General features: G+C 49.4%; 1 protein-coding gene across 1 annotated transcript; it reads right to left on the bottom strand.

Annotated features, from left to right (window-relative positions):
• Nucleotides 1-262: 262 nt before the first annotated feature.
• RBP1 (retinol binding protein 1) lies at nucleotides 263-25,184 on the bottom strand. The gene is made up of 4 exons (XM_049775908.1): nucleotides 24,954-25,184; nucleotides 24,107-24,285; nucleotides 2,612-2,713; nucleotides 263-532 (listed from the first exon to the last, which is right to left on the bottom strand). The coding sequence occupies exons 1-4, from the start codon at nucleotides 25,024-25,026 to the stop codon at nucleotides 479-481; spliced, it is 408 nt and encodes a 135-aa protein (XP_049631865.1). The 5' UTR covers nucleotides 25,027-25,184; the 3' UTR covers nucleotides 263-478.
• Nucleotides 25,185-25,823: the final 639 nt, after the last annotated feature.

Raw genomic sequence — 25,823 nt, 5'->3', positions numbered from 1 at the left:
CTGAGTCAGCTCTGTGCAAGGCAAATGCCCTACCACTGTACTACCACTACAGCCCCTTTTTGTTTGTTTGTTTATTTGTGTTCAATTTCTTGAAGAGGGTTTCTTTCCTCCAGCTGAACTTGGCTCCTTAACTGTAAATTAGATAACCATATGCTTGTAAATTAATTTCCAGGTTTTATTCTATTCCATTAGTCTGTTTACTTCCTTGTCCTATTACCAGGTGGGATGATACCTGGACATATTTCTCACCAACCCTGCCCAAACATTTAATTAATTTATAGTTTTTATTGGGCTGCTTTGTTTAAAGGGAAGGAAAAAAAAAATCCAAGAATCAGCCTCTAGTAACAGGGCAGACTGAGGAGGGCAGGAGTTGGGGTTGGGCTGGGTAATTATCTCATGCAGCACAAACAAGGGTGTTGGGGGGATTCTGGCCTACGTGTCCATGCCGCTTACTGCTGGATAAGCAGGTGCCCAGGCCTCAGTGCACCTTCTTGAACACTTGCTTGCAGACCACACCCTGCACTCTCATTTCCTGAAACAGAAGTGGGCGTTTGTCAATGACCAGAGCAAGATCACACTCAGACCACCAGAAGTCAACAGCCAGAAATAACAGCCAATGGCTGAGAGTTTCCTCCCAGATCTTATTGGAATGGACTGAGGCCTTGCACTCTAAGTGATGTGGACTGTGGCCAGGCTCTGCTGTGCCCTGTGGACAGAGCTGGCTGGGAAACAGATGTGGCTCAGAGCAGACCAACAGTCCCGAAGGGGCCTTTGCACACCTCTTCCTCATGGGGCCAGCAGCTTAAGGAACCTTAATCCTGAATTCAGAAATGTCGGTGTGAATAATCATTCCAGACACCAGACCCCAGCCCTAAAGGGGCTCCCTAGGGCACTGAACAGGATGTGGCATGTGAACCCTGTAACTCTTTATCAGTGACAGTGTAAGATGCCTGGGTTTCTGTGTTTAAGTGGCACGTTCTGTAATTTCCATTTAAAAGCACTAGGGAGAGCTCTAAAGACTGAAGGCTGCCACAAGACCCCATGGGGGTGAGAGGATGATGGAACCTTCCAGAGTGCAAATCAGAAAATGACTGATCCCTGAATTGCGAGGGATCATATACGCCCGTATACGTGCAGGTATCTTCTTCTAGTTACCATTTTTACCAGGGAATCAAGAATTTCAACAGAGAGGGCTGATTCCACAGTGTGAAGTTGGGCACAGATTCTTCTGAGTGGGTGTCAGCACCCCTCCCCCTCCTTGCTGATGTGGCAGCAGAGGTGTTGGGGGTCACTCCTGGCTCTGTGCTTGGGGGGTCACTCCTGGTGCTGCCCAGCGGACCACGTGATGCTATGCATTAAGCCCAGACCTCCCTGTATGACACATACTTAGTTCTTTTCTCCAGCGCTCTGGCCGACATCACAGAAGTCCATTTGCATCACAGAAGTCCATAGCCTTAAATCTGGCCCTCTGGAGTGGGACTTTCCCCCACTACTGAGCAGAAAGAGTCCCATTGACTCCCTTTGCCCCTCTTGAATGCAGGAGCCCTAGGAGGTGATTTGGTGTCTTCAAGATTGAGCTGAGCTACCTGTGATCTTACCTGGAGTCCCTTCTCTGCACCCTCCCAACCTGACACCCAGAGCCCGACCTTCACGTCAGAGGGAGAAAAGGGGCTCATTGAGAGGCTGCAGGAGTCGAGGTGGAATTCGGGGAGAGCGGGAGACCCAGGCTTCCTTCTCAGAAGCCAGACACTAGGGCAATGCTTCTCAAATAGTAGGGCACGCCCCACAGAGGGGGCGCGAGGCTCCGTAAAGAGGGGGGCATTTGACCTCGGCAAACACTGTCATAACAAGCTAAGCCCCGTGTTTATGTCTCTGTATGTCTCTGGAGCTGAGAGTTGCTGTGTCCTGTTTCAAACCCCGCTTTGAAAAGATATGCATTGCAAAACGTGCTCATTGTAGCCATTAATCCAGCCATCCCCTCTGATTAAAAAATCAGTTCAAATTATTTTACATATGTTTGTTATGCAGGTTAAAGTTTTTTAAATAAAGATACTATTTAAAGTCGCACAGGGGGCACGAAAAATGTTTTCTTCTTCCTAGGGAGGGGCATGACAGAAAATAATTGAGAAGCACTGCACTACGGTGCTCCATGGGGACTATGAGGATGTAGAAGGTGCTGAGAGGAGTAGAGGGGTAAAGTCCTCCTCCAGAGAATGGCGGGAGAGGGACGCCCTCAGCTGACAAAGGCCTCTTCTACTCCCATCCCTATGTGCTCTCAGTGGACTCCTGTCTGTACTACTGCTTCCTAGGGCCACTTGGACAGTCTCTGTGCTGGCCCAGGAGGCCGCTGAGAGAATGGAAAGTGAACATGGGGTGCAGATGGCTGTCTCCCAGCCTGAGGTTTTAGCACATGCTCCTTCTCTCCCTGGACAACTGGGTCACCTCAGCTTTGAAAACCCATTATCTAGTTTATAAAGCTGCTTCAGCATCTCCTAGAGGCTATGGAGAGATAGACACTCCAGAGCAGACTAAGGCAGCCAGGGGCCCCTCTAAGGGCCCCGAGACCTCTGTTGCTCCCTTCTCCCTTTCCCTTTTCCCACCAGGAACCTACCAGGTGCAGCTCATCACCCTCGATCCACTGCGTCCAGCCACGTCCCTCCTTCTCGCCTTTCTGCACGCACTCCAGCTTGTCCCCTTCCCAGCTCACCGTGGTCTGCACAGGAAAAGAGTGTTACTTCTGGACAGGCAGCCTGGGACCCACAAGGAAACCCCTCCACCCCCATGTCTGGGGGTACACAAGAAAAATTAAGGCACCTCTTATTCCCCACCCCTCATTAGTTCTTATCAAAGTGCACAAATCAGCTTTTAATACATTCAAAATCCTTCTGAATTCTATTGAAAAAGGCATTTTTCTGGTCTGACAACTAGACTGGGGAGTCACAGAGAAGCTTCTAAGGACCAAATCCAAAGCAGGTAGAATGATACCTAAACAGGCTTCTCACCAACCTTGCCCCAAACATTTAATTAATTCATTCATTCCTTCACTGCTTCAGCCAATGCTTTACCTTGGGAGCAGACCCCCCCTATACTTTTAGCACCTCAAGGACAGCGATGGAGGCAAACAAGGGCCATGGGGACCTCAGAGAGTTCTCCAAATCCTCAGAATGTGGGATGGGGCCCCTCTCTGCTCATCACAGATCTGGTCAGCGGCCCTGCCAGGCCTTCAAAAAGCTGAAAGTGGAGCCCATGCTGAGAGCACAGATCTAGGGAGTGTAGTCACTTTCTCATGGGAGAAGGGCAGAACTTATGACACTCTGCAGATTGGCTCCAGGGACTTAGAGAAGAGGGACCTGGGAGGACAGTTCAAAGGGACCAAAGGCTGGACACAGATGGATATCCAGGCATGATGGTGGGTGTAGTCTTACCAGGGAACAAAAGAACAGGGTTGGGATTCAAAAGCCACGTCCAGGTGTTCATGGTCTATACTGAGAGGCTGGGAGGCTGTGTGTAGGTGTCAGAGGTCTCTCCTGTCTCCACCCTGTAACATTTGAGGTGCATCTCCCCATGGTCATAAGTCAGGCCTCCTCTTGTTCACTGTGGCTAATCCCCCAAGCAAGCCCATTCCCCTCTAAAGAATAGGTGCCTGCAGGGTGCTCAGAGGCCTGGATGGAAAAGAACCTGGCACCGAACTTTCGGAGAAGAAAGATCTCAGAGTGGTTTTCCAGCCTGCTCAGCTGAGTCAGTTGAATCAAAGGCCTGAGGAAGAGGAACTGGAGAAAGTGGGATGGGAGAAACCTGGTCTCTTGGCCTTCCTGTGCCTCTGAGCTTGATCACTACCGCCCTCTGCTGTTGGGACACTGCTCTGTCACAAGTCATCCTCACCCACTCCCACATCCAGCAGACCATGCCAGAGGTGAGGGTGAAGGGGTTCAGGCAGACTTGGGCAGCCCCAAGCCAGAGAGAAGGTGCAGCCTCAGTCGGACCATAATGTCCGAAAGAATGTCTCACTGAATGTCTCACATGGGACTCAGGATAAGACCACCAGGAGCTCAGCCACAAGACAGTATGCCCATGTGCTGGGTACTTTGCTTGGTCTTAGGAGTGTGAAGGGCAGTCACAGGAGGGGTTGGGGGCAGGAAACTGGTCAGTCCTGAGCAGTAGGAACTCTGGCTTCCTTATCAGTCCATGTCTCTTCCGGTGTTTATCCCTGTAAGTCTGCTCCACATTCCAAGGGCTGCACACTTGAACCATCAGCGAGAATGGCAGCTCTCAGTTATGCTACAGCAGTGGCTCTCAAATAGTGGGGCACGCCCCCCCAGGGGAGGCTCGAGGCTCCATAAAGGGGGCATGTTTGACCTCAGCAAACACTGTCATAAAAAGCTAAGCCCCATGTTTATGTCTCTGTGTGTCTCTGGAGCTGAGAGTTGCTGTGTCCTGCTTCAAACCCCGCTTCGAAAAGCTATGCATTCCAAACATACTTTTTGTAGCCATTAATCCAGACATCACCTCTGATTTAAAAAATCAGCTCAAATTATTTTATATATTTTTGTTTTGCTGGTAAAGTTTTTTAAAATAAAGATACTATTTATAGTCATGCGGGGGGGGGGCGGCACAAAAATGTTTTCTTCTTCCTAGGGGGGCATGACAGATAATTGAGAAGCACTATGCTACAGGCATTTGTCTCTCCCCAAATCTTCTCCCCTTCAGCCAATTCATATGCAGATGAGAAGTGCAGAACAAATACCTGAATACTAAAGGGCCTGATGTAATTACACCTAGCCTAAGATATTAAAAAGAATCACTATAGATGTAGTCTACATATATTTCTGCTTAAAAATCATGATTGCATGCTTTATCATAGAATCTCTAGCTCCCTCACTAAAGAAAAACAATTTTCCGCTCCCACCAATATTCTTCTCTGCCAGCATTCTTTCACCTGTTACATGTTTAGCGAATGCTGCATCCTTTGTGGGAAGTCAGTTTTCAAAAGATTTTTTAAAAATTTGAAAAGGCCACAGCAGAGCAGCAGAGAGCAGGGTGATAGGCCCAGGAAGACAGGTCAGCTGGTCACATGGCCTGAGATAACAGAAGAATGGCAGGTTACTGGGGTTTTAGGAGGGAGGCCCAGACCTGAAATGCAGAAGACAGAGCAGGAGGGTCGCCTGTAGGTCACCACGGCTCAGACCTCAGCTATATAGGGCTTTTCTGCTGCTCCAGGCTAGACACTACTAATGACTTTGTTTTCAGCTGATGATTTGGGAAGAAGACAGAAGGGGCCTCCCTGCCTTCAACTGGCTGAAGGTTTCAGAAGCTCCTTCCCTTCTTTTTTTTTTTTTTTGTTTTTGTTTTTGTTTTTGGGCCACACTGGGCAGTGCTCAGGGGTTACTCCTGGTTGTCTGCTCAGAAATAGCTCCTGGCAGGCACAGGGACCATATGGGACACCGGGATTCGAACCAACCACCTTTGGTCCTGGATTGGCTGCTTGCAAGGCAAACACTGCTGTGCTATCTCTCCGGGCCCCTCTCCTTCCCTTCTTAAAGGCCATGCAGGATTGCCTGTTCAGCCAGCACTTGGAAGCATGGTGATGTGTACTCCCTTGAAATTTAAGCAGCAGGAACTTTTCTAAAGTATCCCCCCCCCACGAGTACTGTGCACAGTGGCTCCATGGTAGTGAGGCAGAGTCTTTCTGCTCCCACACTTGCTTTGGGTGCTCCAGGAGTTTGGGGGGTTTATTGGGGGGGCTTCTCCCAAGCTCAGGAGGCCAGAAACCATGTCCTGTGATATATAGCCAACAGGGCAGATGGTTCAAGGCTCTGGCACACAGATGAATGTTCAGATCATCCTGTTGGTTTGGGGACTAAGTGCAGTCACTTAGCGCCTTAGTGACTTAGTCACTTCGATTGAACCAGGCTTGGGTACATGCCAGGCAAGCGCCTTAACCCTTGTACTCTATCCCTCCTTCCATGGGATTTCCTTTATTAAGCTGTGTCCAGGGAATATCAGCAGTGACCTTCCCAAGGACCAGCGTCTAAAGCACAGATAGGGGACGAGAAACACAGAAAGGATTTGAGCAGGCGGGCGAAGGAACTGCCCGCATACAGCTTCCCTCAACTCCAGGCCTTCTTGGTGCCCACCTGCAGTCTTGGGCTGGGGATTATTTCACCCAGTTCCCTAGTGTTTGATGGTGGTATATCAAGGGAGAGACTACTCCAGACATAGCTTGAGTGACAGGGAAAGGTAGGTACTTATGAGGGGACTGATGTGAGTCCTGAGCCGGGTAGTACTGATCCTACCTGCTCCAGAACTCTGCCTTGGATGTTAATCTCAGACAGTTCCCAGGACCCAGAGGATCACCCAGGTTTCCATCTCAGCAGGCAGTAACTGTGTCCCACGTGTGCAGGCAGCTGGGGCACAGGGCAGCCAGCTGGAATGCAAACCTGATCTAACTTTTCCACTAAAAGCAAAGAGCCTGGGCACTCTGACCTTGTCAGAGGCTTTTCCAGGGAGACATGCACCAGCTGATGGGTGAAGATAGTGCTGTATTATTTTGACAAGGGACTGTCACTCCAAAAGCCATTAGCCAGCTCCCCAGGCCACTTATGAAATCCTGACTGCCACCTCTGATGGGTTCCAGTGACACGGAAACATACCCACCCCCATTACAGCAAACACCCCTGGGAAGACCCATGGCTCAATGCTGGGAGCAATGAATGGCCCCACCAAATACAGTAGTCTCACAGCGGGTACCTGGCGTGGACCCCAAGATGAGGGGCACAGAGTGGATGCAAGACTGTGGCATCCATGCAGGCTTCCACACACTCCAAGCCATAGTGTCAAGCTCCAGGGGACCCAGACTTAGGTCCCTCCACAATTGCCACACTTGTGGGGTGCCCCTGATAGGGACCATTCCCAACAAGCTGGGGCTAAAACTCTGCTCTGTGCTTGGCCACACCAGAGGTGACTCAAGTTGGTGCTGAAGTCAAAGTGAACTTGACTTTCTATTTTTTTTTTTTTTTTGCCTTCTGAAGACCCCAGGTTGTGAGGTGGCTAGGATTAGCTCACACATGGTTCACTGAAGATTAAACTCAATCTTGGGGGCTTCCCAAGCCCTTACTGTCAGGATGGTTCCCATGCTTACAGACAGCACTGGGGTTTGAATTCACAATTTCATTCACCAAATCACCTTCAGGGCTCATACAAGCCAGTGTTTTGGAATGCAGGGTGAGGGTCCAGATCTGCTGATGTCTGGATGCTGCCTGCACACAAGAGGAACCACAGAAGAGGCAGGTAGGGCCTTTCTCCAGGAGTATGGTCTTTTTTTTTTTTTTTTTTTTGGTTTTTGGGCCACACCCGGTGTTGCTAAGGGGTTACTCCTGGCTGTCTGCTCAGAAATAGCTCCTGGCAGGCACAGGGGACCATATGGGCCCAGGAGTATGGTCTTAAAGTGCCCCCACTCTAGTGCCTGTTAGATGCATGACCAGGTGGGATGTCCGGGGAGGAGGTGGAGACGCATCCAGGGTCCTGGCTGTGAAGGCTCCAAGGGGCCCCAGTGCAGCCCCAGCTATAGAGCGAATCCAAATCCAGCTTCACAACTCAAGGTGAAGTCCAAAGAAGCATGAGATAAGGAAGCTGGGGAGAAGGCAGGAGAGGGGACTGTGGATTAAAGTGGAGATATCCAGGGTATGGCAGCACTGCACTCAAAGGACAGCAATGCTAGTTCTTTTTTTTTTTTTTTCCTCTTTATTTGGATATCTTGATTACATAAATGATTGTGATAAGGTTTCAGTCCTATAAAGATCACCCCTCTTCACCAGTGCAACATTCCCGCCACCAAAGTCCCAAATCTCCCTCCATCCCACCCCACCCCCACCTGTACTCCAGACAGGCTTTCCAGTTCCCTCATTCATTCACTTGATTATGGTAGTTCTCAGTGTAGTTATTTCTATAACTGTGCTCACCACTCTTGTGGTGAGCTTCATGGAGTGAGCTGGTGTTCCAGCTCTCCTCTAATTGTCTCTGAGGATTGTTACAAAAATGACTTTTATTTTTCTTAAGACCCATAGATGAGTGAGACTATTCTGCGTCTCTCTCTCTCCCTCTGACTTATTTCACTGAGCATGATAGATTCCATGTACATCCATGTATAGGAAAATTTCATGACTTCATCTCTCCTGACGGCTGCATAATATTCCATTGTGTATATGTACCACAATTTCTTTAGCCATTCGTCTGTTGAAGGGCATAGCAATGCTAGTTCTACTGTTTGACCAAAAAAGACTCAGGGAGAGAAAGAGGAAAGATGGGGCATTTGCCTTGCCTGCAGCCAGTCTGAGTTTGATCCCTGCACTTCAAATGGTCTCCTGAGCCCAGCAGGCGTGATTTCTGAGCAGAGCCAGGAGTCAGCCCTGAGCACTGCACTAAGGACAAAATGAATAAATAAATCATTAAAAAAAGACTTTAAAACAAAAAAAATTCAAAACCCAAATCCAGCTTAAGTAAACACAAATCAGCTTAAGTAACCAGTCTAGGCTCCCCGGAAATACTTGAATTAGGTTCTTTCCCTTTTGGGAAGTCTCTGTAAGCTAGGCTGGCTCAGCTCTGTCCCTCTGAGAACTCTCATGGGGTTGGCAGCGATGTGAAATCAGCAAGGGGTGGGGAGCAGTGCTGGGGCCCAGGATAAGACCAGGAAGAAAAGGGAAGGGCTCCTGATGAAGGTGACAGGGTCACTGTTGTCCTGGATGTCATTATCATTGTTCTCACAGCACATCTTGTGCAAAGCAGACCTTGAATCAGCCTTGATTCAGCTGTTTGTTACACTGCTGGTGTGGTCTCTTTCCTTATTTCAGAGATGGAGATGGAGGCTTTAAGGCCGACAGACTGGGAGCCTGTCCACCTATCCAGCAGAGAGATTTGACAAGCAGTCATGCTTGTGCTTTATGGGATCTGCTCCCTATTCCAAGCAGACTTTTAGAAAGAGTTTAGTGTGAGAAGACAGTGTTCAGGGGGCACCAGGTCAACACCCGGAAGAAGTGAGAGGACCCTCTCCAAAGGCTCACAGAGTATTGGAGAAGAGGCTCAGAAACTCTCGCATAGGTTCACAGAGACAAAACAGAAGGGAGGGTGCTTGCCTTGCACACAGCCGACCTGGGTTCTATCCTGGATCCCATATGGTTCCTGTTAGGACCTCAATTCTGAACGAGGGACACCATTTTGTAAAGGCCACATGGCTGGCTTCTTCTCAGATTCTGAGCAGAGAGAGATGCCATTTTTGTAAGGACCACATGGTGTAAGCCACATGTTAGGTTTTCACAAGCCTATATCCATAGACCCTGCCCCAAGCTACTTGGCCATACCAGGTTGTCTATCAGGGAAGGAGAAGGGAGCAGTAAGAAGGTACCCCTTGACAAGAGCCAATCGTTTTAAGAATTATCAGAAAGCTGGAACCTCCCTATATCCCTTCCCTGCATAATCTTCCTCATGACCTTGGGCAGGGCTCATCTCCTTCAAGGGATGGCCCTGGCTGGCCAGAGTGGGGGTCTTGTTGGCAGACGGGTTAAAGTATTAAACTTTATTCCAGTTGGTGTGGTCTTGTCCTTCTACTCTGGAAACCCACATTTGGGTGCTCTGCCAGGATAGAACTGACATGACCAGTCACCAATGAGGCTTCCCAGGTCCCATAAATACACCAAGACAACCTTGAGGTATGTAAAGGCCTATGAAATGGAGCTCTGGGGGAGTCCTAGAGGGAGAAACCAAACATGGTACTGCTCCCGAGGGCAGGAGGCCAGAGGGACTCCCTAGTCCTCCCAGAGGTCACAACCAGTGGGGTGGGGGGTGAGGGGGGACCCACATGGGTTCAAGTCCCTGAGTGTACAATGGATTTGAGTCCCATTTGGGGATGTGTTTGTGTCACTGCCTGGGGTTGTATGTGGGGTCTGAATCCCACTAGGGAATCTTGTGGATTCGAGTCCCACCAGGGGTTCCAGTGTCTATCACCCACTTTTGTCTGTGGTTCTGTCTTCTGTGTTTTCTCTGGTCACAACTGGGGGGCACCCACGTGAGTTCAAGTCCCACTAAGTAATGCATGAGTTTGAGTCCTACTCGGGGATGTATTGGCGTCACTGCCGGGAGTGTTCCAGTGTGTCTGGCACCATTGTGATATGTGAGTTTGGGTGCATCATGGTTCCTTGTGGGTTTAAGTCCCACTGAGAGTTCTAGTCACTGTGTTTTTGTCTATGGTTCTGTGTTTTCTGAACATGGAGGGAAACTCTAGGGAGAATGCCACTCCTCCTTAGGTCAGACATTGTGTGTTAAGCTGGCCTTGCTCTTCTAGGGACTAGGCAGAGGGCGGCAGGGGCAGTAACTCCCAGATTTCTCAATGGCCATCGGGATAAATTTGTCCTGAAGAATATCTGGACTTTGCAACCACCCAGCTGTTTTCCTGCCATGCTTTAGTTGAGGCCAGAGGAAGATGAATTTATCTACATGTGGATAGAGAGAGGGGTCATGGAAGCTATTGCCTGGCTGCTTTTTGGCAGGAAAGTGGTCATTTTTAAATTTTCTACTGGAATTTATCTGAAAAAAAAAAAAGGAAAAAAAAAAAAAGAAAAGAAATTTACCCAGACCCTTTCAGGCTCCAGGGTTTATTGTCTGTAACCCAGACTCCACCAGGCCAGAGGGTGGGGGGGTAGGCAGAGTGATATGGGTGGGTCCTTTACATATCAAAGGAGAGATAGGGCTAAGGGAGAAGGTCTTTGTTTTGTTAATGGCTGGGAGTCCAGAAGGAAAAAATTGGACCTTTAAATTTCTACTGGAGAGAATTTCTCTGACTTAGAGGTTTCTTAGAATGAATAATTGGGTGGGAAATGTTGCAAATTATTGTGGTTGGTCTTTTTGAACAATATTGTTTATTTTATGATGCATGATATTGTTAAAATAACTCAATTCCACGTCAAATGTATCTTGCCAAACTTAATGTTGGTCTTAAGATAGCTTTAATGTGAAAATCTTGATGGTACTAGGTTGTGAATATCTGAAGGAAAGGAATCAACAGAACTAGTTTAAAGATCTTTAATAAGTACCAGAATCCCTCTTTCAGGGGAACAGAGTTGAAAGGGATTGAGGTATCTTAAGCACTTGGCTAAAGTGACCAGGAAGCCATCGAGATGGAATAGCCTGAGAAAGTCGGAGATCTTTTAGGAGTTTATAAATCTGCACTGACTGGCCACAGCCTGGGTTCTGCTCCCAGACTCAAGAAAAGTTCCAGAGGTCAGGATCTCTCCCAACCCTGAAGAGGGGTGGGGAAGATGACCTCTAAGAAAATCCTACAGAGGGTGAGATGTCCAAAGCCATTCTTCAGATCATAGTGCTGAACTGACCATCTCATCTTTACATCGGCCAAGCCTGTGTGACCATGATGTAACAGGTGCCTTTATTGGTGGACCACCCACTCTGTCCCTTACCAATCCTCAGACATTCTCTGTAAATAATGGGGTGCCCAGATGGAGATTTCTGCACTATTGCGGTATTTATGCAAAGGAACAAGCCAAAATTATTCAAATATCTGGCAAGATTCAAGGTGAAGGTGGAGAGAAAAACTTTTTTGTAGCTGATTAAATTAAATGTATCCTAACTCACTTCTTTGGGGTAACCTATGTGGAAATGCTCTTACTATTTGTAAAAGATCAGATCATAAAGAATTAAAAGCTGTAAATGCAATCATTAGTCTGGCTGAAGTAACTCAGAGCTGTGTTTATTGATAATGCTATGATGTTTGGTTGTTTAACTTTTTGTTATCATTACAAATAACAAGGGCAGAGCTGTTCCATTATTTCTCCAGGCCTGATTGGGTTAAGTAATATTCCCCTGTCTAATAGATCTGATCCTTTTCAGGTGTTGAGACTGCAGAACTAAACCAGTTAACTGCTCATTTAGGGTAACATGAGATTTCACCCCTATTTAGGAAGAGACTACAGTCCCTTGCCAGCCTGAAGTAGTTATAGAAAATTGACCTTTGACCACACTCCCTTTTAATGACTTCTAGGTGGTGAAATCTCTAGGGAAAATATGCAGCAGAATAGTTATCAGGAAAAGCTTACAGGGAAATAAGGAAAAAGAAGGGACACAGGAATTCAACTAGCTAAACTGACGATTGGAAATTACACTATGCCTATCTATCCCAGAGGTGGTACAAGTAACAAGAATTAACCGGACACTGACATTTAACAAGGATGGGTGGTATAAGGAAAAGAGCAAAAATTATGGCTTCCCTTGGTAATGTTAAGGGGAAGAAAATTATCTCTGTCTGACCCAGGGCAGGAAAGGCAACTGGAGTTTAGAGCTCTAGGTTGTTCTCTCCATCCCAACAGCCGTTCAAGTTGCAGGATTGAAGAGAAAGCAGGAACCTCCTTCACTGTGGAATCACAGCCTGAATAAGAAGGAAATCCTGCAGATCCACCTGATTCAGCTCACAGGACGAGACAGACGGCAGATAGTCCTGGTGTTCCTGCAGTAGTGACTGCAATGATTGCAGGACGACTAGCAAAAATGACACCCTCTTACCCAGACTGTGGATGTGGGGGTGGGTGTTGTGGGTCAGGCTTGTCACCAAGGGGATTCCTCCCCTAAACTTTGACTTGGTGTGATTTGTTTGGGGTTTCTGTGTATACTCTACAAGATCTGCTCCTACTGAGGTGTAAGTGATAAGAAAAGTGGATACCAACCAACCCATGGGTTCGGGTTCTGGGGAAAAGATTTTCTCTGCTGGATATAAGCATGTGTTAGAATAGCCATCTGGCAGCACAGAGGGAGCTGGACCCTGAGGTAAAGGCTGGAGGTCTCAGGCAGAGTTTTAGGAGTGCTGTCAACCTGAGCTGTTTATCCCAAATATTAGTAGGGCCTTTAAGAGAATGTACCCAGACTAACTCTACTGGGGAGCATCAGTTAAGGCAAATAAGGAGGGAGTCAGCAGCTTAACTTCCTTAAGGTTCCAGTGTATGCCCCATAACCCTATACCTCTTCTTGGCCCAATAACTAGAGGGGAAGAGGCATTCAGGACCATAACAATGAGGGCAGCAGACTGGCTGCTCCTGGACTGAGGGAAGAATCACCCTGCAGGGAATACAAGGTTTGGGCATGTGCCTCTTACCCACCCTGGAGGGGCCACCAAGGTCCCCTCCCCTTACCTTGACTATTGCAATGAGACTGCAGAGACCAATATAGTTGCATGGGGAAATAATCCCCCTCATGGCTAAATGGGATCTGGCTTTGTGTGTATCAAGAAACTGACCCCCTGTATGTTTGCCACTGTTTTTGCACACCCAGATTATTTTTGGATCATCATTCTCACACCAAAGTGTCATACCTGGCAGGAGAGGGTGAGTGAGAATAAGATAAATTCTCCCATCAAGTGGATGCTGATCAGGATGTTAGCTGAAGTTGCTGATCAGGATGTTAGCTGAAGTTACTTTCCAGAGCAGGTGGGGACAAGACCTAGGCTCTGGGGGAATAATGTATCCATGCTAACAAGTCAGAAGTCAGCCATGAGACACTGCAGCAGGTGAAGGTTAGTTTGCAGGAGTGAAAAAGTCAACAGAAAGATTCTGCCACCTGCTATAAACAGTGGTTCAATATCACCCTGAAAAACCTTCCTGATTAAGATGCCTGTGATAAGATCCCAGTCTGTGCCCACAAGTAAGGACAAGGATGAGGAACATCAAGGAAAGTCAAAGATTTGACTCAGGTCCATAAGAGGAGGAGGAAATGTTGGAACCTGGATTCTGAACAAGGAGGGATGCCATTTTGTAAAAGCCACATGGCTGGTTTCTTAGATTCTGAGTAGGAAGAGACACCATTTTTTAAAGACCACAAGGTGTAAGCCACATGTTAGGTCTTTACAAGCCTATTTCCATAGACCCCGCCCCAAGCTACCTGGCCATACCAGGTTGCCTCTCAGGGAAGGACAAGGGATCAGTAGAAAGGTACCTCTAGACAAGAACCAATCATTTTAAGGATCATCAGAAAGCTGGAACCTTCCTATATCCCTTACCTGTATAATCTTCCTCATGACCTTGCGCAGAGCTCATCTCCTTTGAGAGATGGCCCTGACTGGCCAAGCTGGGGGTCTTGTTGGCAGATGGATTAAAGTATCAAACTTTATTCCAGTTGTGTGGTCTCCTCCTCCTACTCTGGAATCCTACAGTTTCCGAGCACCATAGGCAATGATTCCTGAGTACAGAGCCAGGAGTAATCTCTGAGCATTGCCAGCTGTGGCCTCCAAGCCAAACCAAAACAAACAAACAAAAAAAGAGAGAGTGAGCTAGAACTCCATCAGAATAGCAGTGCTGAGTCTACCAGGGAAAGCTTCCTGACTGAGGTGGGTACTCTAAGACTGACAGTACTCAAACACCCTGAGAGTTCATTTACAAAGTCAGAATTGGAAAACAGGAATAAGGAACAGCCTGGAGAGATGCAAAGGGGTGGAGGCTAGTATAAGTGAAGCTTCTCTAGGGATCTGCCTATTTGGATTCTTTCCATGGGCCTTTCTCCACGGATCCTCCTGAGGTGCCTCCAAGCTCAGAAAGCCCCAGAGGGCACTGCTCACAGCCTCTCTTCCGGTTCATTCCATGTTTCCAAAACTCCAGCCCACCCAACCTGGGGAGACACACCCAAGCTATTTGCTGGCCTGGCAGGAAGTACAGGCAAGGCAAGAGCTGTTTCATGTCAGTCTAGGGCCAACCTGTCATTGTCACCCCAGAGAGAGGAAAGAGGGGGTGAGGTGGGCTCAGAGCTCCCTGCCCAGACCTCACCCCTGCCACCCAGGCCTTTATGTCTTATCTTTAAAGCATCAGCAATTACAGGAGATAAGATGGTCCAGTTGTTCAGCCACTGAGCAAGTGCACGCAGGCCCGGGCTTGTGTTTCCTGAGATCACCAGCAGCACCTGAATAGTCCAACATCACCACCAAGTGGAACAAACAAAGAGCAAAAGTTCTCCTGTACCACAGGCCACACCAGGGACCACATCTCAGAGCCTGGAGCACACCAGGTAGGTAGGCTCCATCATCCTGGGCCTATGTTTGTATTCTGGCAAGACAAACTTCTTGGGCATATATAAGTAACAGGGTACTTCATCCTTTCCCTGGCTACCTCATGCCTGTGTGGCTGCAGGATGGCCATCAGCTTAGCCAGGGGCCACACAGCGATGGCTGAGTCTGCTGCTGCCCAGTTAGTGACTGGTGCCCAAGAGAACCAGCTGCTGCCAGAAATGCACTATTTCCTACCAAGCCACCTTCAATAGCCCTCAGCAAGGCTGGGCCCAGGCAGGGCATCTGCAGTGACACAGAGAAGGTTTGGTGTCAGGCAAGCTTGAGCTCTGGCCTACTGCTGAGGTCCCCTGCTAGTATCTTGAATCTTCTAAGCTTCTTGGTTTGCCTGGCCTCAGAGCAGGGTCCTGGGATAAGAACTGAGGTTGGGCAGGGGCAGAGCAGGGAGACCAGGACCGACTTTCGAGGATATAGAAAAAGTGCAGATAGCTAGCTCAAGCTCCTCTGTCCACCAGCTTCTCAAGGAAGTCACAAAATCCCTTTAGCCTAGCTTCCCCCACCTTTTCAGAGGAGACAAGGGGATCCCTTCCACCACCCCAGAATGGAGAACACAGGTTACCAGGGGAAAAATTAGCCTGACTCTTGCCCTGCAGGTTTTCCAACAGGAAAAAGGCTTCCCCCTTCCTAATTATCCCCATTTCACAGACAAGTAAAGACATAAGTAATAGCCCAAGGCCACCGCCACCCACAGTGCCCTGGCTGGCTCCAGCTCCAGTGGGGGTGGGGGTCTGGACTGCTGGGGATGGAGAGGAAGATGGGAAGCGGCTGAGCTGCACTCAGCCCATTCTCCAAGGCTGGAGGGGGAGGGAAAACCAAGCAAAACTGCTGTGAACCTGGAGTCCACCAGGGACCCTACCAGGGAGACTTCAAAACCTCAGCTCTGACCCTTTTCCAGCTATCAAATGGATTCATTTGGATTGTGGTAGTTCCTCCTCAAGGAGCAGTGAGGCCTCAAAGGCAAAGGTGGGCTGCAGAGAGAAATTCGAGAACTCTGAACTAGTTTGGGAAAGCCCCCAAATGTCAATTCTGATGGGTACAAATAGGTCTGGAGAGATACAAAGACTTCAGTTACTGACAGCACAGTGGGGTCTGGGGAGAGACCCTTGAAGGAAACCAAAGAAAGACGAAGTTGTTCAGAAGGTCAATTAGGCCAGACAGCTCCAGGAGTAGCCTAACAAGCGTCCCCCAAAGGATCAGTGAGGGGTGCAGCAGAATGGGGGACAGGACATCAGGGGTAGGTGGACTAAAAAGCCAAGTTAGGCTGGTTTGGACCAAGAAGGGATTATCTTTCCAGGGGACAGAGGCAAGGGTGAAGCCCCTCTTCAGAACTGGAAGGTTGGGCTGACATGGTGAGAATAATGGAGGGAAAGGCCCTGGTTAAGACAATGTAATGCTTCATGACCACACCCATGGTAACCACTAAACATGGCACAGGGTAAGTTCAAACAATGTCAACTATTGTTGTTACAGGTAGTGGGGAAAGAGAAAGCAAATGGGATGCCAAGAAGCAGAACCTGCAGTGGAGATTAGAGCTCAGCACTTGCCTGGCATCTGAGGTTCTCAGCACCTCAAGGAAATCAGCAGGATGGAACCAGGAAAGGAGTAAAGTGGAGAAAAATAATTCCTTTGTGCATGATTAACTCAGATTTGATCCCTGGTATCTCGGATGGTCTCCTTAGTATGGCTAAGAGTTATCTTTGAAAAAAGAGCCAGAAGTAAGCCCTGAATTCAGCTAGATGTGGCCAAACCACACACATCCTTCCCAAAATAAATAAGCAGAATGTGAGGGCTGAAGAGATAGCTAAGGAATTTGCCTTGCATGAGGCCTACCAAAAGGACCTGGCATCCCATATGGTCCCCCAGCTTGCCAGGCCAGGGGCGATTTCTGAGTACAAAGCCAGGAGTGGCCCCTGAGCACAGCCGGGTGTGGCCAAAAGACCAATCAATCAATCAAGTTTAAAAAATAAATAAATAAGCAGAATGTATGATCCTTGTGTCTGTTCATAATCATTTTCCTGACTTTGTGGTGATGGCTGAGATGGCAATGCAGTGCCCCCCCACCCCCAAATAAAGAACCAATAAAACATTTGTAGTTTCTTGACAGGTTGAACACTGCAGGGAGCAACCATGCTGAGTCAGGAGTCGGGGACCTGGAGTCTGGCTCTGGAGCCACAGAGGATTTGGAGGGTGAGCAGCAGCCTTGTTTCCCTCCTGTACAGTGGGCAGTAAAATGGCTGGAGGGATAATGCTTCAGTAGTTACTGGAGATTATGATCACAGCTACAAATGCCTTTGGGCAGACAGATGGAACTTTCCTTTTGAATGGCTTTCCCAGAACCTATCCCATAATCTGGCTCTCTGACAAAGGGTAAGCTAGATTTTCTGACATATTGTCAGATGAGATTTCTCTCCTCCCTTTCTTCCCAAACTAGTTGTGTCAAATTGGCAAAAGTGAGTTCTGGGCCACTGCCTTCATTCCTACCCCACAACTTTCACACCCAGCTTAATAATTAGTTCTTGCTTATTCAAAGCACCCCTTTTGACCTTAATCCCCAGGGTCAGGGTAGAAAGGAGGCAAAGAGAAAAAATCCTTTAAAACTCTGGAATTAAGGCAGCTGATCTGGAACCAAGGGGCTGGAAAGATAGCACAGATAGCACAGTGGTAGGTTCAAACCCTGGCATCCCATATGGTCCCCCAAGCCTGCCAGGAGATATTTCTGAGCACAGAGCCAGGAGTAACCCCTGAGTGCCCCCAAACCAAAATAAATAAATAAATAAATAAGTAAATAAATAAATAAATTCTTGTCTAGACGGCATTATCTTCTAGAACTTTTTACATAACTTTCTATAACTTTCCTCCTCTTCTCCATGACAGCTATCCTAGAACCTTTCCACATGTCCAGGGAGACAGAGATTCTCATCTCTATTCCCTTCCTTTGAAGGCAAATATATCTTTGTAACTAACTGCTGCAGCACTGCTGCTCCCCAACTTCGGCAACTGCCTTAGCTCCTTGGGCCTCTCATTCCCAGAACACATTGCCCCAGGAAAAGAAGTGCAAGCCAGTAAGTCTGAGTGAGTCTCTGTAAGGTGGTTCCCACTGACATGCAGCAGCAGCAGCAGATATGAGCCCTGCCCAAGCTATAGATTCATGCACAAAATAAATCCCTGCTACTCTCTGAATTCACTTGTTTTTGGAGTGGTTCACTACAGAGAAACAGAATATGGAAACAGACCATCACCAGTTAAATTTCAACCACAATCCCATCCCTGGAACTACCTTGGGTTTCAGTACCTTCCTCAAGGAAACACAGGTAGAAGGTGAATCCACATTTTCAATTTAGACCTCAAAGCCATTCCAAAGCCAGTCTGCCTTCACATGGTTGCACCCATTTGTCCAGATTCACAAAGAACTGGTATCTCTCAGCCACTCAGCTGCTGCAATTATAGGATCCAGGACTGACTTTCCCCAACTCCCAGAGATTGGGCTTGCATCTTTCTGCTTTACCCCATCCCAGGGGCTCATTCATTACACTGAGTCATTATGAGATCACAGATTTGTGGGCACAGCCAGCTCACTTCCTGTTGTCCTATGTGCTTTCACTCAATAGGAATAGAACACACAGTCTTTGAACCAATAACATCAGTGGCATCTGGGAAATGAGAGATATTGGAAAAACAAGTTCTTGGGTGGCACCCAGATCTTCTGACTCAGAAATCCTGGGGGCGGCAAGTGCTCAAGTTTGAGGGCTACAAATGAAGCTCTTCTAATCCATGATCCCTAGATTCTAAGAGTCTTTGGCTGTTTCTAACGCACATGGCAGGAAACCAGTTTAAATAGCTTAAGGGAGAGAAGAGAGACTGTGAGGTGTGGCCAACCTTGCAATCGCAATCTCTCTCTCTCTCTCTCTCTCTCTCTCTCTCTCTCTCTCTCTCTCTCTCTCTCTCTCTCTCTCACCCCCTTCTTCCTCTAATTAGCATCTTATTTTTCTCTTCTGTTGAATTTCCCCTGAGGCAACCACAGAGATGGTATGAAAGTTACCAACCCTTCAACCTTACAGGGAAGAAAACATGCCTCATCTGAAAACGCCAGAATCCTCAAACTCAAAGCTAAAGATGCATGTAATTGGTTTAACATGGTGTCACATCAAGCCATGAGACACTATGATCATGTTGAATTAGAGGTGGCAGATTGGAAGAGACTATGTTTTTTTTTTGGTTTGGTTTGGTTTTTGGGCTACACCTGATGGTGTTCAGGGATTGCTTCTGGCTCTGTGCTCAAAATCACTCCTAGCAGGCTTGGGGGACCATAAGATGCCAGAGATAGAACGAGGGTCAGCCACATGCAAGGCAAATAGCTAACCCGCCTGTGCTAGCACTCTGGCTCCAACACAATGTATTGTTACTAGCAGCATAACTGGCACCTACAAGGGAATATTTTGGGGTGATTCCCTTCCAAAGGGCAGATGTTCCCGCTGATGGTGGAAGCACAGTGGTCAGAAAAACAAACAGATGTGATTTGCTTTATATATCTGGCTAGTAAGAATACACTGGGCCTCAGGCTAGAGCTTATAGACTTCTTCCCCCCCCCCCAAGGCATACAAGCATTGCACTGTGGCCACACAACACACTCTCCTCCGCAATACACTGTCCTCTGTACCATCTCTACAGCCTTCAGCTATATTATGACAGGAAGATCAGTAAGGAGGCCCCTTCTGTAGATATAAAGAGAGAATTATCTATCCCCTATCAGAGATACTCTCTGCCAGGTAAGAGCGGACAATTGGAAACTAGGTATCCTGGAACTAGACCAATAATACAGTGGACAGGGACCTCACCTTGCACCTGGCAGACCCCTGAGCCCTCCAGGACTAATCCCTGAATGCAAAGCCAGGAGAAAGCCTTGAGCACTACTGATGAGGCCCCTAAACCAAACCAGGTGTCTCTATGTTTGAATATTCCTTCTTGCACCCCCTACTTCAACAGCATTTTTTGATCTCAGTTTCAAGAGGTCCCAAGAAGAACACACTCCTTACCTGCTCTGCACACCAGTCAGTGCAGCTTCAGAAAATAAATTTCTTAAGAGTTGAGCCTATGTGGGCCAGAGCAATAGCACAGAGGTAGGGCGTTTGTCTTGCACTCGGCTAACTCTGGAGGAACTGGACTTCGGTTTTTATCCCCGGAATCCCATATGGTCCCCATATGAGAACTGCTGGGTGTAACCCAAAAATCACCCTGTGCTAACAGCAGGGAGGCTGGCCTGAATCTATGCAGATAAGAGGTGACACCAGTGCCTTAAAAGCGTGGAGCTTAATAAGATTTCAAATGTGATAGTTTCTTTGGTTCCTGCCTAAGTAACACCCCAAAACCTAACACCCCAATAAGATGCTGAAAGTGACTTTATGGACCACTTTTAGATCGTTCTCATTCTTCTTTCCATAACCCTCAGAAGCATGCTGTTGACAAGAATTCCAAAGGTGGGAGAAATTCAGCTGTGTCCTAACTTCAGCTGTGTGTCTGCTCCAGGAGGGATCCAGTCTCCCAGTGCAGCTGCCTCAGCTCAGAAATTTGCCAGCAGCCCAGGGAACTAATTCTGGTGCTGGTGTTGTGTTTTCAAAAACAAGATCCTCCATCGCTTTGAGTGAGTGAAGAAGAGGAATGAACAAAGCTAGCGAGAGTCTAAGCCAAAATGTTAAGAGCAGTCTGGCAGATATCTGCTATATATTAATTTGTTATTAAATATATAATTAATCTGTCATATATTAATTGGAAGAATAGATGGATGTAAGGAAAGGAGGGAGCGCATATATATTCATTTTCCTGTACACTTTTTATGATAATTTTTTTTGTTTTTGTTTTTTGGGCCACACCCGGCAGTGCTCAGGGGTTACTCCTGGCTATCTGCTCAGAAATAGCTCCTGGCAGGTACGGGGGACCATATGGGATGCCGGGATTTGAACAAGTCACGTTAGGTCCTGCATCGGCTGCTTGCAAGGCAAACGCCGCTGTGCTATCTCTCCGGCCCCATGATAATATTTCTTAAGAAAATGAATTCTTCTTCCTTTCTTTCTGCTGTCTTCCCTTCTTTGTTGGGGGAAGAGGTTAGATATTAAGCAATAGACAGTGTACAGAAAAAATAGGAGGCAGGGAAAGTTTGGGGTTTCACAGCTGAAACAGTAACAGCACTAAGCTCTGGGGAGTGGGCACTAAGCCCAGACAGGAGGGACTCCGGGCCCCTTTCAGCCAGGGTCTCCCATACTCTTTGAATTTTTGCTCCTTTTATAATAAAAACAAAGAAAGCCAAGGGGGTGGGAGGGCTGAAGCTGAAGGCGGAAGGGAAGGCGGGTGCTGTGGAGGGGTCATCCTGAGTTCAGGGCTGAGAAGAGAGCTGAGAGGAAGGCAGGGAGGAGGCATCAGGACTCAGAGAACAAAGCTGCCTCCCTGGGGAGGGAGCAAACCTGCAGGATTGGGGGTCCTTGGGATGACAAATGGCCCCTCCCCCTCTGGGCTGTCATCCCTGGCTGAGACCCTGTGATCTCCCATTAAAGCTGCTTCTGCAGCTGGGGGGTTTTCAAACAAAGAGCTGAATCATTCCTCCTCCTGAGGGGGTCTGGATGTGGGCTCCCCAATCCCATGCTGTGCTGAGCTCTCAGGTGAAGCTGGTCAGGTGGTCAGGTGTTTTGAAAAGCACTGGGCAGAGGGCAGAGACCCAGAGAACAAAGGACGAAGGAATGATTTTGCAGGGAACCCCAAGACCAGAAAGAGCCTCAGTATGAAGTCGGCCAGATCAGATCTGACTGTGCATGGGCTCTCTAGCTTTTGTGGAGAGGGGGACTTCCACCTCACCTGGGACCCCTGCAAGTCCTGGAGGCCTCAACCAGAAGCTCTGACCTTGGACCCCTGTTCCTGCATCCAGCAGTGTCTGGCAGGCAGTGGCTACAATTTTAATTTTGCAGGTGAGTGCTTGATACTTCTGGGAAGTCTGCAGCAAGAGCCATACAGGGTGGCCAGATGTCCATCTCAGGCCTGAGTCCCAACACAACCCTGCAAAGCCCAGCTGTGGGGTATGGGGACCTCCCAAATCACTCTCCTCCACCTACAGTCCAATGTTGCTTCCAGGAACAGCCTTTGCTGCCTGCCTCCAGTGAAATTCGTCCCCATTCGGTCTCTTGCCCCTTCTCTGCAACTAGTGCAATAGTCACCTCCTTCACACTATCCTGGTTACTCCTTCTATGGGTGCCTATCCCCACCCCAAGATTGGAATTCTCGGATGGGCCTCTGTGCCTAGGGTAGTAGGGGGGGTCACAGTTGCTAATCCCCAATTCAGGCCTACTCTCTGTCGCTGACAACACTCTCTCTAGTTCCCACCCAAGCAGTCATTCTGCTTTTTCTGACACATCTGTAAAGTCGCTGACAAGAGTCAAGGAAAGAAGCTTCGCACAGATCTTTGGCAAGGAATGAGAATGAATGGATCATCCACGACCGTTTCCTGTATTACAGGATAATGTGGAGGGAGCGAAAGGGTGAAGAAGGATAGCTGCATCCTGGCCAGAGCATTTCAGAGGGTGCAGTAACCCCAATGTAGAGATGTAGAGAGCATCCCAGAGTGAACTAGGGACAAGGGGGGTTTCAGGCAGTCGTGTTCCCTCACGTCAGCACAGCACATCCCGTGGGAAGGTTTCTGCCCACTGTGAACCCTCAGCAGATTTACAAGCACCCTGACATTTCCTGATAACAAAGGTGCTCCCCTCCCCCATTCTGGGCCACACCTCCTCAAAGTTCCTTGTCCCTTCCAGGCTCAGACACAGCAAGGAGACCTTCAGATGTGCTGATAGAGCTGATCATAGATCCTTGCTCCTGCCATCGCCAGACTTGTTTTGAGGGGACACTGGGATGCACCTGGCTGTGTTTGGGAGACCATATGGTACCAGGGATCCAGCTCAGGGTTTCTGCATGCAAAGTCTGCACCCCAGTCCACCAATCATCTCCTCAGCCCCAAATGCCCTCCTTTTTGTTGCAGCTTTCACACCACAGTCTGGAATGCATAAGACACTGGGTTCTGCAAAGACTCCCCTGCAGAGGAGTGGGATAGTGGAATCCCAGCCCCCACATCTGCCTGCTAGATCCATGCCTCATGAATCTCTACTGGTCAGAGTCCAGTCACTGGGTCACGTGGGGCTGTCCATCCCTCCCTGGGCTGCAGTGGAAAACATTTACCAGGGGGAAGGATTGCCTCCTGCAGAAGCAGGCAGTGAGCCAAGTGGGAGCCCCAAAGCATCCTGACATTCCCCTGGCTCCAGAATGCTGATGAGGAGCTAACTTTCCCAGGGAGTCTGTTGAGGCCCCGCTAATTGGGGTCTAGGTCACCAACTTCCCATCCTTAGAAGCGAGTGGTTCCTGGCTCTGCTCTGCACATCCTTCCAGTGTCCACTGCTGCTTTCTGGGGTCAAGGCTGCGAAGGCACTGACCTGGGGTAACACTGGACACAAGGTTCAAGAGGCTCAGCACCAGGCAGTGGAACATGTGGGGATGGGAGGCTGGGGATGGCTGGAGGATGGCTCAGTGGCCAGCTCAGGGTGCTCCCTGCTGTGAGGAGGAAGTTCGGGCCACACCTAGGTATCAAGCACTTTAGCCAGGTTCCTGTTGCTTCTGGCTTCCCTCCCTCCTTTCTTGCGTCTACTACCAGCTCCTGCAGGTGTCAGAGCACAGACATCCAGAATTCTAGCCAGCCACACCCTGGGCATGTTCCTTCATCTCTGGAGCCGAATAGTATCCTCATCTGTAAGTGGGTGTTTGCTCTCCTGACTTCCTCCTGGCTCATGTGGTCTGGTGCAGGGCCACTGCACTGTAGCTGCTTTTATCACTCTGACCTGGGGTGTGGATGAGACAGGAGCTGCGATGCCATCCTCGCTGTGGACCCCACGACCCTAGACCCCAACCTCAGGACCACCGGCCCAGTTTTGATCAGGGGGGCTGGGCAGGAGCTGCCCACAGGACTGCGCTCACCATGCACTTGCGGTCATCGATGCCGGTCAGGTCCTCCTCAAACTCCGTCCCGACCTGGAAGTCCATGATATAGTTGCGGAAAGTGCTCAGTGTGCGGATGATCATGTGCTCACCCTCCTGCACGATCTCTTTGTCTGGCTTCAGCAAGTTGGCGATTTTGCGCAAAGCCACGTTGACATCTGCGGGGAGTACGAGGCCCAAAACTCAAGAGGACATCCCATGATGATGAGGGAGGCCTAGGTCTGCTCCTGGGGGGACACTTGGTGTTCTGCTTGCCTCTGCACACAGCCCTCAGGGCCCACCCCTGCCAGCCTCTTGCTTTCTCTTTCTTCTTTTTCTTTCTTTCTACTTTGGGAAGGAGGGGACCAGGGCCGGGGATCAAACCAAGTCGGCTTTGTGCAAGGCAAGCAAGCACCTTACCTCTTGTAGTATTATCCGGCCCTGTCCTTCTGTCTCTCTGTCTCACTGTCTGACTGTCTTCCTCTCTCTGTCTCTCTCTCTCCCTCTCTCTCTGTGTCTCGCTGTTTCTCTGTGTGTCTTTCTGTCTCTGTCTCTCTTTCTCTCTGTGTCTTTCTCTCCCCCCACTTATCTGTCTCTTTCCGTTCCCTGCCTTTCTGCTAACTCCTTAAACATAAATATTAGCCAAGCAAAGCCGAGTCTGTCTTGGGACCGGGCCTTGCACTCCCCGACCAACCTCACCGCCCTCACCCCCGACCACCCTGGAGCCCTGGCTGGGGGCGCCTAGAAAGGCTCCCAAGTGCCGCCCCTGCAGCAGGGCTGCGCGCAGCTCGGAGGCGGGGTGGGCGGGCGCCCCCATCTCGACCCCCGCGGCTGGGCGGGCGCTCACCGAGCGCGCGCAGGTACTCCTCGAAATTCTCGTTGCTCTGCATCTTCCAGTACCCGGAGAAGTCGACCGGCATTTCGGGGCGCTCCTGGACAGGACGGGACGGGACGGGACGCGACGGGGCGGAGGAGCGACGGCGGCCGAGACTGGGCGGTGGGTGGCCCCGAAACGCGCCGTCGGGGGCAGGGGGCTGGGGCTGGGGCGGGCCGCGGGGCTCCGGCGCACAAAGCCCGAGGGAGGGTCCTCGCGCCTCGCTCCGCCCAGGGGGGGCGGGACGGGCCGCGGCGGGTCTGGGCGACCCTGCGCCCTGCCCGCCCCTCGGAGCCGGACCCGGCGCTCGGCGGGGTGGGGCCTGGGCGCCCAGAAGCCCGGAGTCCGAGGCCACCGACCCTTCCCGGCCTGGGCAAGTGGGACGGTTCCCGCGGAGGGCAGGAGGGGACCCGGTGCCAGCCTCGGGGGTCGTTGTGGCCCGGTGATCCAGGGTTGGGAACGGGCTCACCACTCACACACACACACACACACACACACACACACACACACACACACACACACACACACACACACCTCGGGGCCCCGATGGAGCCAAACCATCCCAATCTCACACACACACACACACACGCACGCACACACACACATACACAGTACACACACACACAGAGACACACACCCCTCCGGGCCCCTATGGAGCCAAACCATCCCAATCTTACACACACACATACACAATACACACACAGTACACACACAGACACACACACACCCTCGGGGCCCCTATGGAGCCAAATTATCCCAATCGCACACACACACACACACACACACACACACACACACACCTCGAGGCCCCAATGAAGCCAAAGCATCCCAATCGCACATACA

This window comes from Suncus etruscus, chromosome 6, assembly GCF_024139225.1.
Source record: "Suncus etruscus isolate mSunEtr1 chromosome 6, mSunEtr1.pri.cur, whole genome shotgun sequence".
NCBI lineage: Eukaryota > Metazoa > Chordata > Mammalia > Eulipotyphla > Soricidae > Suncus > Suncus etruscus.
The sequence above is the reverse complement of the archived record's forward strand: the minus strand, read 5'-3'. Positions and strand labels throughout refer to the sequence as shown.